This window comes from Pseudopipra pipra, chromosome 4, assembly GCF_036250125.1.
Source record: "Pseudopipra pipra isolate bDixPip1 chromosome 4, bDixPip1.hap1, whole genome shotgun sequence".
NCBI lineage: Eukaryota > Metazoa > Chordata > Aves > Passeriformes > Pipridae > Pseudopipra > Pseudopipra pipra.
The window spans coordinates 58,895,369-58,911,299 of record NC_087552.1 but is presented as its reverse complement, the minus strand read 5'-3'; the positions used below and the strand labels follow the sequence as shown (position 1 = coordinate 58,911,299).

Here is a 15,931-nt window from a genome sequence, read left to right as displayed (position 1 = left end):
TCACTGTTACAGAAAAATTTTTTTCCACTTAGAGTTTATTCAAGAACGTATATGCCTACAATATGAAAAATGAAACAATAGGTTGTGAACCAAATTCTTTTTCATGTACAAGTCTTTTAACACATACAAGCAGAAAGAGGAAAGGAACAGTATAGTGAAAATGACAATAGGCTCAAGAACTGCCTTTGCATTTCTAATCTTACAACTGAAGAATAAATCAAAATATTAATTTGTATTGGACACTACATACATAATAGTTTGAAATAAACACAGTACAAAATCAGACAGTGTTGTTTACTATCTTGCTGAGACTTGGGTTCCCATTTTCTGTCTCTGTTTTTGAAGTGAAATTTGAATCGCTAATCTGTTTGGGAAAAAGACTGAATGTTTTTTAATTCATGCCGATTAATTAGCATTTTATTCCATGAAAAGTAGATAAGAGGATATGATGTTTAAAATAAACAGAAGGAAAGATTGACTCCTGGGCTACAGCACAATTTTACAAATTTTTAAGTATGTGCCTCTTGCACCTTATTTTTTTCACAGAACACCTTAATATACTTTAGCAATAATCAGCAATACTCTAGAGTACAGTCAGAACTTTCTAGATTTTGCTTATATGATGTTTGTTTCAACTTTTCTACCTCTCCTGTGTGCTGGTCTAATAGATACTTTAACCAGGTATAGATTTCTCTTTCAAAGTAGGGTAATGAAGACAAAAAAAGTCAATGATCCATACACATTGTACCTTAGGCAATACATGTGTTATCACATATTACCATGTCCTGCTTGCAAGCTGTGACGCAGAAGGATACCAGCAACTGCACATTTAAAAAAAAAAAAAAAAAGTCAGCTGCTCCTTGTCTAATACCCTCTACTGAATCCTTACAATCACATGGCTTCCTTCCATGCCAGCTCCTTTACAATGACTTATCTGAGATTAATTTGCAAAGAAAAAGAAGAAATTCAAGCAATCTAAGTTTAAAAATAGAATAAAGCCCTATATCTCAGCAAAGCCCTTTTTGCTTGGAAAACTCTGCAGTTTGGCTCATTTTGTGTAAAACCTCTTAAGGAGCAATCAGACATTTGCACTAGTAGGTCCCACGGGTTTTTTGTCTAGTTAGAAAAAATCACTGGTTATTCCTTAAAATATGCAATTCACCTGTGGATAACTGAAGGGTTTTTTTCATAGGGGGAATCTGAAATCAAGCTGGAGGCAGTAATGTCATCAGGCAATAGAGCTGGAGATAGAGAATGTATGTTTATTTTCTTAATAGGCATTTGGCAAAGTCACTTGTTTTCTCTTACACTAATCAAACTTCCTCACAAAGTTTATGAAAATTAATCATTATTTATACACAGGTGACATCTAATTTTTAACAAATAACCAGTGATTTCTTTGGTTGTTTGACAAAAAAAAATTAAAAACATGGCCCCTAACTTGAAAATTCACCGTGAAATGGCTGTAAATTGTAAAACAACAGAAATAATAATAAATATCTAAAAAAACTATATAATAGCAATAAGATTTTTGTAGGCCAAAGCTTTAAGTCTGGCTTCTGAAACTTAGGGATTTGTCAATAATAATTTCTGAATTCTGTCGTTATAATCATTAATATAAGAAACCGGACTGCAAGCATGGCTTGCAAGCATGGCTTGCAGTCTTCATTTGCACATAGATTCATGGTACGGTCTGCATAATTTGTGGGCTTAGCTGATGCAGTAATGCCAGAACTGTGTCTGACTCATAAAGGAGAAAGACACAGTATAGAGCTATTTATTGTGAGATAGCTTTGACAACGCAGTTTAAATTACAGACTTTAAAAAAAGTCTATAGATTTTCAACGAATTTACAGGTAATTTTGGGGTGTCTGTGATCCTGCAGATAAAAAATAAATTAACACAAAATTGCATTAAAAGCAGTGTTCTCAGTAACCACCATCAAGGGAAGGATTGGAAACTGTGATAGCCCACTTTCTCATGGGCAATTTCTACCCCCAACGAAACAAAAGCTGAAATTGTATCCTTTATTTTGTTGATATGGAGGGAAGGTAATCATCGTGGATCAGAATTGTACAGCTTTTGGAAAATAGGGATATAAGAGTCACTTCAGTGTCAGCTTCTTAAAAAAAAAAAAAAAAAAGTGATACATAAACCAAAAATCCAATCCCAAATTTATTTGGTCACATCAAAAGAATTAAGAACAGTCCAGCATTTCATTCATATAGAAACACCACAAAGTCTAAAATGTGAACTTTTTTTTAAAATTTAAAGCAACATGGCAGATAGATCCTTTCAAATCTAAATTAATAGTTGCTTCTTTCTGACTATTCATTTTGTATTTTTAAGGGCCCGTGGATGTTAATATTCTTGCAAAGTGTAACCCCTGTTTATCAAATCCCTGTAAAAATGATGGAACCTGCAACAATGATCCAGTTGACTTCTATAGATGTACATGCCCATATGGTTTCAAGGTAGGTACTGAATGAAAAGGAAAAGCTCACTGAAATTTAAGCTTCTTCTTAACAACCTTTACATTTTCTTTGTCTCTCTTCCACTAGTGTCTATATTTTCTTCTTACATTATAATTGTTGTTCCTTGCATAGGGTCAAGACTGTGATATTCCCATTCATGCTTGCATTAGTAACCCCTGCCACCATGGTGGAACTTGTCATTTGAAAGAAGGAGAAAAAGATGGTTTCTGGTAGGTTTTTCAGTTGTTAAATGAGGATGGAAAACTACTGCATTTTATATGCTGAAATAATTTTGGTGTTAATCTTTGGGTTCTTTGTGTTTGATGGTAAATGCACCACAAAGGCACATGTTTCAGAATATTTCACCATCCTTGGAAAGCTTCTAAAGCTTTTAATCTATTAAAAACAATAACAAATGATTGTGATTAGTTGAGGCATATCAGGTCAAGACAACATAGTATTGACTCCATTATGTTAATTAATAGCTAGCTAGATCCCTGCTGAAAAATATCTCACAATTCATCTGTTGTTGTATGTATTACTTCAACAGACAGCATGTAAATGATAAAATGTAAATCCCAGTGAAACAGAAAATTAATGATTCATTTGAAACTCACTATGCCAGCAGATAAACATGCTGTGAGCATTTTTAATCTTGAGTTATTTAATCACACAGTACAATTACTCCAGATGTACTTCATGAATTATGAAATAAAGTTCTTTAGCATTCTTATGTGAAATTATTAGTCATTTAATAATCTACACCTCAAGCTAGTTAGAAATGACACTACAAAAAGATACAATTCATTATCCTGCAATTCATTTTGGCATTATTCTTATTTTTAATCCAAATTCTACCCAAAGATTGAACAGTTTTCTATTAAAAAATAAGTGTCTACATCTTAATATTATGCCTCAAGGATTTAAATTGACATAGTCATGCCTCAGAATGTTACCTTTTTCATTTATTTGTTTAAACACTACGTATTTCGAAAATCAAAGCAATCTCATAATGAAAGCTGCAGAAATTATAGATAGTGCAAATTACAAGAAAATGTATGTGTAGTCATGTTTGAGTGACTTTTACATTCACTATCTATTTTGATGTACTTGTTTTGCATAAACAAGCTTAAAAGCAAAAAATAAATTGCTGCTTCACAGAGTTTATACAGGCTTTGTTTTTTTGAATGCATGTATTGTGCATGGAACATTAAAGAGAGCTTTATATTGGTGCATTTAACTGAACAAAAGTGGAATACTACTATTACATACTAATCCCTGATTTGTCTTTTCCATGTGTTTAACTAAAAAACCAAAAGGATCACTTTCTATAAGAAATATAATCTTATAATGTAAAGGTAGCACACTTTTTAAAAGGAATGTTCCATGAATGTCCCTTATACTAAAGATTAAGGTTCAACTTTAGAAGCCTTTTTTCTGTAATTTGAAATATGAAAAATATTTTAGTAACATTTATTATGTGGGGGTTTTTTACATTATATAAATTGTATTCTGGTATGGAATAGCGATTATAAATTATTGTACCTATTAACTACAAAGCTCCTTGTCCAGACACCCCAGCTAAAATATGCATGTGGTTATTCTGTTTTCTATATTACAGGTGCACTTGTGCAGATGGATTTGAAGGTGAAAACTGTGAAGTAAATGTTGATGACTGTGAAGACAATGACTGTGAAAATAATTCTACTTGTGTGGATGGAATTAATAACTATACTTGCCTTTGTCCACCTGAATATACAGGTAGGAGTACAAGAGAAAGCACAGGCAATTCAAGAATTCCTAGCAGAACAGTAATATTTTCCACTTTGCAGGTGAATTATTAGTTACTCTACAACTGACTTAAGGCCAATTTTCCCTCCATATTTTTCTCCTGTATGGTTTGTAGTCAAAAGTAGATTTAATGCCCACTCATTAATTCCTTTGTTAGTTTTGAAATTAAGGCATTTTTATATTTAAAATGTCATTCAAAATGTGCCCCTCCCTACTGTTTGCCTAGACACCCTAGTGAAGGACCTCTGTAGCTGTAGGAATCTGAAAAATATTCTCCTTTTATCATGTAAACCTCATTTTACTAACAGGGTAGAAAATGATTTGTCTGTGCCCGTGGGGAACAGTGTATTTGGCACCCCTGAATGCTTTCCTGCCCCCTGTTAGAAATATTAATACAGAGCGTGATGCTTCCTGCACAGAAAACAAAGACAAGTGTCTAATTATTTCTTTCTATCAGTTGGCAGCCAAGCCAAAGCATTTCCTTCTCTTTGAGACAGAGGATCTCTGGCTTGCTGTCATTGTCTCTGCAGCAATGGAGGATAGTTAGAAGAGCAGCGCAGAGGAAGTAGGATCTGTTGTTTGCATTGATCTGTTTTATAGTTTTTCTAACTAGACAGATCTATATTCTCTCAGCTAGCTGACCTCTAGGAGAACATAGAGCTTAATTTCACAAAACCGTGATTTGAAATGCATAAAAAAGAAATGTAAGGTCCACCATAACTTAGGGATTAACTCTACACAGTCATCCTATATTTTTGCTTTAATCAATCAATCAAATTGGAAAACCGTGAGGAGAGGTGAACTCCTGAATTAATTTCATTTTTTGAAAACACAGCTCACTGTTTTCTCACCCAAAATGTTTCTATTATTAGTTCTACAACCTATTGGATTGCTACAATATTTTGGGGTATTCAAATTTATAGTCAGTATTTAAATCTTGGGAATGCACAGTGAGTGAATATGATAAAACACAAGTATAGGAAATACAACTTCATAATCTATTATACATATTCATCTATAAATGTTTGGTAGAATTGACAATTCAGGCCTTGGAAAGAAATAACAGGTAACAGCATCAGTAAAGACAGGCAAGTGTTTGCTATTTCTCCTACAACTAATATTTCAGGCATATGTGAGTTAAGCTTCAGCTCCCTTGGGATCATTTACTATCTCCTGTAAAAATGGGATCAGACATTCTTTTGTGTAGGCTGGAAGAATGCAAAGCAAAGTCACATTTTTTATGTTTGTATTGCAGTTGTGCTTCTTTAGTCAAAATACAATAAAGTGTATTTCTAAATTTATTTCATAACTGTGCATAATTCTATCGGAATAATACTATGAGTTTACATGGCAAGTGTTCTTGTTTGCTAACTGTACTTCTTTCAGAAAAAGAGATTTGCTTTTACAGGTACAATGCCTACTCATAATCGCTACTGAAGTCAGTAGGAAACGTGAGTAGGTGAGAATGTTCTCACCAGCTCGAAAATAGATCAAAACAATCTACTTGTAATCATTAAGTTTAGCCTTTCTGTTTGTTAAAAACTGTTGGAAATTTATACTATCTCACCAGATTTTGTTCAACACTTTACCAAAATAAAAAGACACATTTTTTTAAAAAAATACATTACTAGAGGCTCAACTCATTTTATAGATAATTTGGACAAAAAATGTAGCAAAAGTTCAAGTTTTCCATTGTATAGAATACAGTACATAATTATACAATATATTGTCTATCTTACAAAGCATCTGAGAATAGGACACAATGTGTGAGATCCTAAGTGATTTTAGAGATTAGTTGTAAGGAGAAAATGTAAAGCATTGAGCTAGTAAAGGGGTCCTCACATCTATCATCCTTTATCTTGCGTAATAAATAACCTTCAATATATAGAATTAGACTGACAGTAGTCTGACCACATCAGGATCTAGAAAGGGTGGTGTTCAGAATAATAATAATAAGTAATCATGATAATAATCATACAGTTGCCTCAGGTATGTATGAGGTACCAAATTATTTCTAGAACTGTTTTTTTCTGGCTTGTAGCCTGCGTTGAAAGATAAATAACAGAATCCCTGTCAAGTATGTATTGAGCGATTTTCATGAGGAACCTTGTAAACATTTGGATTTTGGTATCTGTTCTAACAGGTTAAAATCAGATATGCATATTTCTAATGTGTTTTTTTAATGAAAGGTATTTTTCCCTAAATGAATTCCTGGACTAGCTGGGCAAAAGTAGGTTAACAATCAGGAAAACAGGTTACATATTCAGTCTATAAAAAGATTTTTAAATTCAAAAATACTTATCTCTAGCTTAGAAAGCCCCTGAGCTGTAAGTTGCTGAAGACTGGCTCAGTATATATACCTTGAAAATACCACTGTGGGATTTTCTTGCTCTCTTTTAATTCTGTTGACAATACTTTGAATTGTCTGTGTTCAAGATGTCACAGCGTATATGTACTCAATATGGAAGTGCACCAGCCTACAATATTTTTCTGGGTGAACGGTTATCTGCAAATATGCTTTACATTTCAGCAGCACAGTATAAGGGAGAAGTCAGCTTAAACCTGCTGGTATGAAATGTGAATCATTGTTATATAAAGTTTTATTTTCACATGGAGGGCAGTGAATGTTGCAGTGTAAAACCTAGCAGTCTCTTTTTGACTTTTCTAACAATCCCTTGAAAATCAACACTTCTTAACTATGCAGTGTTGATTTTTAAAAAGGCAATTAAAAAAGCTTATGTTGTTGCTTGAGAATCAGGAGTCCATTTTTCTCCACCTCAGTTAAGTTTTACAGCTGCCACCACAGTTACAGGTGGAAAGACAAAGAGTGGTATTTGCACTATGCTATGAGCTTTCTCAAGATCACAGACTGTAACTGTGAAACAACAGTAAGCAAATGGAATCAACAGGCACTCTCATGTCTGATCAAACCTTGAGGAAAAAAAAAACAACAAAAAAACCCCATTTTTTTAAATTTTAAAAAACATTTAAAATACCTCACTATGTCCTGCACTCTTTAATCTCTCTATTCTCTTAACGTTACCATCTCCTTTATTTTAATCTCAGTCTATAAACTTCAGGCCATTTTATGTGCATTCTATAGGTTACAAATGATCATTTCTCTTGCTCATTGTCATCAGTCATTAGATCACAGATCTAACTGATCCAGAAGTAAAAATCTTTCTTATGCCACTGGCGGCATGTACTTCTTACCTTTCCATTTGTTTTGCTCTGCTTTAGGTGAGACTTTGAAGCTTGTTTCATTTTGCTATATCAACCTCTCTGCTGCTATAGTTGTGCATTAGCTTAATGTGCTATGCTGTTGTATTATAATGTAAAAAGTCTCTTGTCTCTTCTGTCTTTGTCACTGCAAGCTGCTAATCTGAATGAAGTGGAAAAAGGTCAGTTGTCTTTTAAGCCTATTTTCACTTACTTTGGTTTCTCACTTTCCTTTCCTTAAAGGTGCATGGATTTCAGTTCTTACCAATGATCAAATAAATTGTATATAGACATAATTTAGAAAGCTCACTGCAAATCCTCAAATTAGGCTCTTGGCTCTTGCTGTGAATACATGTCAAAAGAATGTTGTCAAAGATGCAGATTGCTGTGCAGGAGTAATTTAATACTACATTCATTGTCTTTTTTCAGATATATTAAAAATTTGTGCAGCCACTGATAGGACTAACAAAAATGTTTACATTGTGACCTTCTGAAATATTTATTTTCTCACCTTAAAGAAATCCCTTGGTTCCATTCTTATGTATTCTCTGTTTTATAGTGCTGTTTCGCTTTAAGTGTTTTATTAGATTTTGGTACTAGAAAGTATGATAGAATATAAAATGTCAGTCTTCGTGCTCATCATTTCCGTGGCCTTTTTTTGCTGTAAATATCTAAAGAAATTGAAATTACCTTATTGATCTGAGGCTATGGTAGAGGAAAAGTAATCTGGAGAGATTTGTCCCGCTAACTTTTAATGTTTCTGATTTTTTATTTTTTTTTTTTTAAGTTTCCCCCTAGCACCTATTGCACTAACAGAAATCACACAGAATCACAGAATATCCGGAGTTGTAAGGGACCCACAAGGATCATTGAGTCCAGCTCTTAACCCTGCACAGGACCATCTCCAAGAGTGACACCATGGGCCTGAGGGTATCATCCAAACACTTCTTGAACTCTGTCAGGCTTGGGGCTGTGGTGCTTAGCACTTCCCCGGGGAGCCTGTTCCAGTGCCCAACCACTCTCTGGGTGCAAAATCTTTTTCTAATATCCAACCTAAACCTCCCCTGACACAACTTCAGGCCATTCCCTCAGCCAACTTCTGTGCAGTTTCATCATTTAAGCAATCTGAGAGCTAACATAATCAATGAAAACATATTTATGAAGTTGCATATTTAGTTTTGAAAGCAAATGAATCATTTTGTAGTGTATTTGCCATTAATTTAATTTTATAAGTATATTTTTCAGTCTAGAAAGCAATATAATACTTCATCAGTATTAAAAATATGTTCATTATCTATGAAATAACATGTTGAGCATGGCTGCAATTATACTGTCTATGTTGATTTCCGATGAATAGTTCTTACAACTTAACTGGGAGCCTAAATTTTCTCTGTAACTGATGCAGAGTACAAGATGTTTCCAGAAAGTGATTCCAACCACAAGCTTTCCATGCTTAAAGCTGCATTCCATTTAGATATATTGCTGTATTTACATTTTATTATTATCTGGACAGCAATAGTAGCCTTCTGTTTTTCTTGCGTATTACACAAGTGTGAATTATATTAAAATTAATAGAAAGAACAAAATCCTCACAAACAAATTATCAAACACCCAGGGGATGTGAACTAAGTTCAGCTCCAAAATTAAGCAGATGTATATGTAATATATACTTGTATTAGCTTGCCACCTGAACATGAAAGTCATTGATGGTCTATAAGGTGCTTGGAGGATCAGTCAGTTTTGTCATGCCAGACCTGTGATAGTAATAGGAAAATAAAGGATAATTTTAAGTGATTATCTCAGTTTAGGCAAGCCTTAGACACAGCCTTCTTACCACTGCAATAAAGGAGTTACATTACTACTTTCAGTTCACTTGATAATCAAATAAATACCTTCCTAAAATTTAAGCATGCAAGTAATCAAAATCAAATCATGTCATGTCAAACTAGATAAGAAGTTTAATTATTTCATCAAATTAGGATCATAATCCTCATTCTTGTAAGAACTACACATTACAGCTTCATAGAATAAAGGAATACCTTTGCTATTCTTGCTTTTCATCACTTGTAAAACTCTACCTTAAAATACTTCAAATGACTATTCTATAGTAAAAGCTCAAGTTTCATAAAGGGGAAATATACATGATGTCCTTGGCAAGCTGAGCTACCTGCTACTAGTTTGATCACTGCTCGTTCTAGTGTATGATCCATCCTTGTTTACTTAATTGTCTTAAAGCTTACCTGCCTAAAGGTTGCTATTTCTTTATTGTCACCAGGCAGCATATGTAAAACAACTAGAAATGTTAAAGTAAATAAGCCCCATCTTACACTGAGATCCACAAGCATGGGGGATAGCTGTAAAGACTTACACAATGGTGAAAGATAGGAACAGTTGAGCAATTTGACTCTAAAATTAAATAAAAAAAAAATATTCAGTTTTATGGTTATAAATCACATCCTACTGAGACTGTAAACTTTTGTTAATTTTAGGCAACTTTGTCTCTCATATAGTAGATATTTTTATTTGTCTTTTCTGAATAATGAGCTCAAGACCTTAAATAATTTATGTTGTATAGTGTACATCAAACTCAAGACTTCATAAAATTTCAGAAATTTTCTGTATATAGTTTGTTAAATGACACTGACATTTCCCAACCATTTCTGTGCTCTATTGGCTATTTGAGTCAGAAGTAATTAGACAGAGACTTCCAGTCAGTCAGACAGTAATACCTAATTGATAAAACATAAACACTACAGAAGCTGACTCGCAGTATATCTCAACCAAGCTCAGAAGCTGGAATGGATGTAGAAGCACACATATAAAATCCTTCTATTCTGGCAATTACACCAGTAAATCTGTGAAAGATATTTGTTATTTTGACTTTGGAACAGCGAATAAGTCTTCTATCCAAAACCTGATTTTTGATAATTAAATCTGACCGTTGTTGCTTTTGCATTCTGTCTCTAGTTTTTGTTCTAATACCATATTCACCTTTGCTAATGATTTAAGGGTCATTTTAAACCTATTTCTTCATAAGCTTACCTCTAATTAGCAATGTGCAATTATATTCAGAAGCCCATGTCCATTTTTGTTAGAGCTCTCCTCTTTATTCAGAAATGTAAGTCCTTTTTCACCTCATTACTCATTATGTATCCTGTTACTCATTATTTGTTGTACTACATGTCTATATATTGAAAAATCCGAAGTTAAGGGTCTGTTCAGCCTTAAAAAAGGCTTGGGGAGACCCTATCACCCTGTTCCAGTATTATATAGCAACAAGGAAGATGGAGACTCCCTTTTTTACAAGGAGTCATGTGGAAAAGGGGGATGGTAATGGGTACAAGTTACTCTTGGGGAGATTCCAGTTAGATACAAGAGGGAAATTCTTCACAGTGAGAACACAGCCACTGGAATAATTTCCTCAGGGAAGTAGTGGATTCTCCAGCATCAGACACTTTTAAGATTCAGCTGGAGAGGGTGCTGGGCCGTCTTGTCTGGACTGTGCTTTTGCCAAGAGATGATCCTTGGAGTCCCTTTCAACCTAGTATTCTATGATTAAGGGGTTTTTTTGTGATTTATAATCTTGTAAAGTCATGAGTGAATTAATACGTACAGAGGAAACACAAATTGACTTGTGAATCTAGCAAACTTAGCTCTTTGGTTAGCTAATCAAGGACTCCATCCAATTCATCATCAGTATTTAATAGTGTCATCTGGCTGTAAGTCTGCATCATACTCCATATCTAGCTGCAAAATCTCAGTAAATATTTGTCTTGAGTTTGGAGGGTTGTGTTCATTTGGACTCTGTCAACCACACAGACTTCTGCTGGTTTCAGTGCTACTTCATACCAGACTCCAGACTCCCTAGATTAATTAAGCAAGATGTCTTATGAAAAGAGTTATTCCTGCTTCTAATTAAGCTTTGGAAGCTTTTCACAGGATTTTTGACACTTTATCCACTGTTTATTTTTAAACAAACTAGTCTGTTGCTGATTTTCCTACATACAGAAATGTTCCCATCTTTCAAAAACTTAATTACTTAGCCAAGCTCTTACAGAAGCCTCAGTTACAATATTATTAGATGAATAAAAGAATGTCCTCACACATTGGTGTCAACATTCCTTGAATTGAGACATTTGTTTCACAATCTTTTTTGATTATTTTGAAGTATGTTCTTTAAACATTGTATTATGTTTCCCAAATCAGGGAACTCTAAGATTTCCTTCCAATAAAGTCAAGGAGCCTAACTTAGTAAATCTGATATTTCCTTCAGTGAGTGTTTTACTTTCATCACTATTCTTTCATTTCAACAAAATTAATTTCTCCCTTTCACCTTGTCTCAGTTAAATTCCGAATAACATCATTTTTTGAGTACGCTGAAGGAGATGTTTCTTTACCGGGAAACTATGTTCTTCAGTGGTTCAGATTCCATGTCACATATTTTATTTATCTTTTTTGTTAACTTTTTCAGAAACAGTTTTATTTTGGTCATGGGAATGCTCCATTCAGAATACAGATCTATTATCAGTTTTTAATATTACCAGTTATTAATATTATGTATTAGCAGTACAAGACCTTGCACTCCTGTTATTTTGGTTTGTTCTTCTGGTATTTATATCTTCATTCAGAAATGGTGTATCTGGTGTACATGTTTGGATTCTATCCTTAATTTTTTGTGGGTTTTTTTTTGACTGATTCTGTGTACAAGTCTGCCATGAATGCTACTCTTTTTTTATAATTAAAGTTTGTACTTTAAGTAAAGCTAACTTTTATGTTCACAGGGGTTTTTACATTATTCTTTTGCTACATGGCCATGATGCTTACCATGCTCTTTCCTTGGTTCCTATTTCCTGTTTCCTAACAGTCTGTTTAACTGAAATTCCAATGATATGATTCTGACTTATTTCACAGTGCATGCAATTTGCAAATGCAAGGGGAAAGTTTCATTCTTTTTATGCTGTCACGGCACAAAAAGTCCTGCTTTTGTGTGCTTTTCTACAGAGTGCTCAGTTCAAAGTCTATCAGTAATGCCCAAAACACCTGGTGATGTTTGCAAACTGTTTGGCTGCAGTATGCCTGGAAGTGTAACATTGATCTTAGGATTTGAAGTGGACATTTTTCAAAACTGTAAACCTGTTTGAAACTTAAATTTCCGATCCTTATATAGGACTCACAGCTCCGAGTGGGAAATTAAGACTTTGCAAGTGCCCCTGGGCACTCCACATGAGATCATTCAGCTTTCAGTGTAGTTATGAGGATATTAGGGCCATCAACCTATGAATATTAAAATGGAAGGTACTCTAATTAAGAAATTCTGTATTTTGTAAGGACCTGGGGGAGGATTTACAAAAATAGAGAGGCTTAGACACTACCCAATAAAGCTGTTTGCCATGTAAGAAATATCAGAAATCTGTACAATGATAATCTAACTCATGGCCCAATTAGTATCCTCCAGCAAAATCAGTTCAATAAAGTTGACAGCAATGGTGAGAATGCTTGCTCCTATTATGCTAGTCCTAAATATGCTTTTTCTAGGTACTTTGGGGTTTTTTTCACTGAACTTTAACTGTGAATGTATAAGAGACAGCAAGCCTCCAGCCCTTGGAAGACAGACTCATTGTGTTACTTTCAGATATTCTCTGATATTCTGTTAGAATAATTAATCTTGGGAATGTTTAGAGGTGGGTGTTTTTGTCCAAGTCTTGTAAGTACTGTACAGCCATGTTTTTATTATTTGTAATTGGGGTGTCATATATTTTTCAGTTCTGTATGTAATTTAATATAGAGTATATGCCATAATAAAATATTTGTGTAGGTGCATATAAATATGCATATATAAACACATATATGTAGGCACATATATACATTTCTAAACCATAGGAATGTGCACAAAACAGGTTAAAAGAACAGTAATTTTTTCTTATTCTACTCCCACGATCCCTAAAATCTGAATTCTCTGTTCCCATGTTTATATCTCACTCATAAGCACTGCTGACCTTTAAACAGATTTTAGCTATTACAAGATCTGCAAATTGAATAAATGCTAGGTGAAGAATTACTACCTCTTATGTATGTATTTGTTTGAACAAAACCCTTTGAAAAGAGAAAGGGATCCGGGTTTTGTTTGAAATATCATGGGATGCAAAGAATCCCTGGTATTTCAGGATTCTTTGTGCACTGACCTAGTCATAACAGTTGCACATTTCCAGACTAATAATTCTATTGAGAGCCTGAAGAGGCTTTGAGGATAGAATTGTAATCCTTTGTATTAGTCATTCTCATGTCCTGTGTTTGATCTGTATTCAGTTTCCTACATGTATTGACTAAGTCACATTGTTACTGACAGTTTTCCTGAGGCTGTTAAGTGGGCTGTGCTTGAAGGCCATTTTCTTGTGTTAACTCAAATCTTTATTTGGTTTGTAGGGAAAATGCACTACTTCCATGTTAGGAATGTGCTATTAATTTATTTTATTTTACTTTTAAATCTTTGTGTAGAACCAGTCTGGATCTTTTTGATGGCTGCAAAGTACTTGTCTAGCTGCTTTTTGGCTTGCCTTCTCATTTTTGGAGATGTAGAGGTCCCACGCCTTCTCACACTTAGCATGCATGTTTCAAATGTGTTTTTTTACAGCATAACTATCTTTGCTCCTGGTTCAGTTTTGACGTTTTCTCTATCCTTGCTTTAATACAGACGGTTCCTCAACTCTTTTTAAGTTTCCATTTATTTGTCCGGCAAGCCACTGCTGCTCAGCTAAGGAAAACTGAGGGATACCAAATATTGTGCCTCTTTGAAGGAAAGTTCAGTTTGAGTAGTGAGAGTATCTGCTCATCTACTGCTTCCTTCTGCTCTTTTCTTTCTCATTATGATGTACAGTTCTCTTTGCTAGCTAGCTCATGTCTTGTTACTGGACAAACGGATGAGGGACAACCCTACTTCTTCCATAGTTTTAGAGTCCGGTGAACCTGTCAGTCCCTGAATTCAGCAGGCACAGTGTTTATACCTGTTTATTATGCATATATTCTTCATATGGATGCTGAAAAAAGTATATCTATCTTACAAACCAGTGATAAACTTTTCGAGTGCACTATCCATGCTATCATCTGATTAGTTAGTCAGGAAACAAGACATTGTCGACCTGTTTACAAACCTGTAAGTGTTTCCTTGTCATAAAGTAGCAAATAAAATAATTTTTAAACGTATTAAAATATTTTATAGATTATACAGCCCATGTTGAAAATTAGAGCCACTGCTTCTGTCAGCAGGAAAGGGTAGACGTTTGACATAGATATTTTTTTCTTTTCTTTTCACAGAACAGATTATAGATAATTATGGTACATTAACAAATGCAAAAAATGGAGAGTCATATTTAACGAAAAGTAGAAAACAAGTTTTCATTTTGGGATAATTGGAATTGTATTGACTTGCAGTGATATTAACAGGTTTTTTTCAGGTAATAGATTACTTATAGTGATAGTGCAAATCTAGGTATTTCTGTGTGTAATGTGCTTAAAAATAAGTAAGAGAAAAGCATATTGATGTCTTTTTTGTTCTAGCAGGAAGACTTGCAATCACTACTGTTTTACTATACAGCAGAGCTAGATAAATATTGTAAATAAAAAATATTTTTTTGAAAAAATTATCATTTGTATTTATGGATAGATGATTGATATTGAAAGTGATACTTTTTATGAATGAGTTATCAGATATATTATTATTTATTGTTACTATATCTGTGTTACTATTTATTTATCAGTATTTATTAAAAATATTTTATTAAAAATTATTTTTTACTATATCAAGAAGCATGCATATTTCACAGTTTGCAAAAAAGTTGTAGCCGTTTCTTTTAAAATAGAAACTGCTAATAGAAACATCACAGGTCACTTTGATGTTTTCACTGAATTGACAACATACATTGTATTTCAGGTGAACTGTGTGAGGAGAAACTAGATTTCTGTGCTCAAAACCTGAATCCTTGCCAGCATGACTCAAAGTGTATCTTGACACCCAAAGGATACAGGTAAGTCTGAAATATTTTTAGAGTCTAACTGAATCAAAATTCATATTTTTCTATCCTGCTTAGCTTCCTTTCCTTGTGTTTTAGTGGAAGCAAGTTCTGCTCCCAAAGTACTAATTTTGGTTATTATTAAGCATTATGGCAGAACAGGCCATTATTTTCATATAGAACTACATTATTATCTTAAGTATGTTTTACTGAATTTCACTGATCCTTTCCGGTTCTAATTCCAAACAGATTTTAAATAGGATAGTCTATATGATGGTCCTTTTAGGAGCTTGGGCAGCAGGAAAATAATTGCATTTAATTGAAGTGGAATAATTATACTGCTTTTAGAGAAGTAATTGTGAAAGAGATTATTAGGAAGGCACACTGGAAGATATAAACTAAAGAAGTCCATTCCCAAGAAAACTAATATTTAATTACACC

General features: G+C 33.8%; 1 protein-coding gene across 11 annotated transcripts in view; it reads left to right on the top strand.

The window, feature by feature from the left end:
• The window catches only part of SLIT2 (slit guidance ligand 2), a 268,470-nt gene that overhangs the window by 229,366 nt on the left and 23,173 nt on the right, over positions 1–15,931 (top strand). For 8 of the 11 annotated variants that reach the window (XM_064653127.1, XM_064653129.1, XM_064653130.1 and 5 more), the window contains 5 exons: positions 2,350–2,474; positions 2,607–2,704; positions 4,096–4,235; positions 7,640–7,666; positions 15,412–15,505. In XM_064653127.1, coding sequence (XP_064509197.1) covers positions 2,350–2,474; positions 2,607–2,704; positions 4,096–4,235; positions 7,640–7,666; positions 15,412–15,505 — 484 coding nt within the window. The remainder of the gene's footprint in view (positions 1–2,349; positions 2,475–2,606; positions 2,705–4,095; positions 4,236–7,639; positions 7,667–15,411; positions 15,506–15,931) is intronic. The other 3 variants (XM_064653121.1, XM_064653123.1, XM_064653126.1) reach the window with 1 other exon arrangement.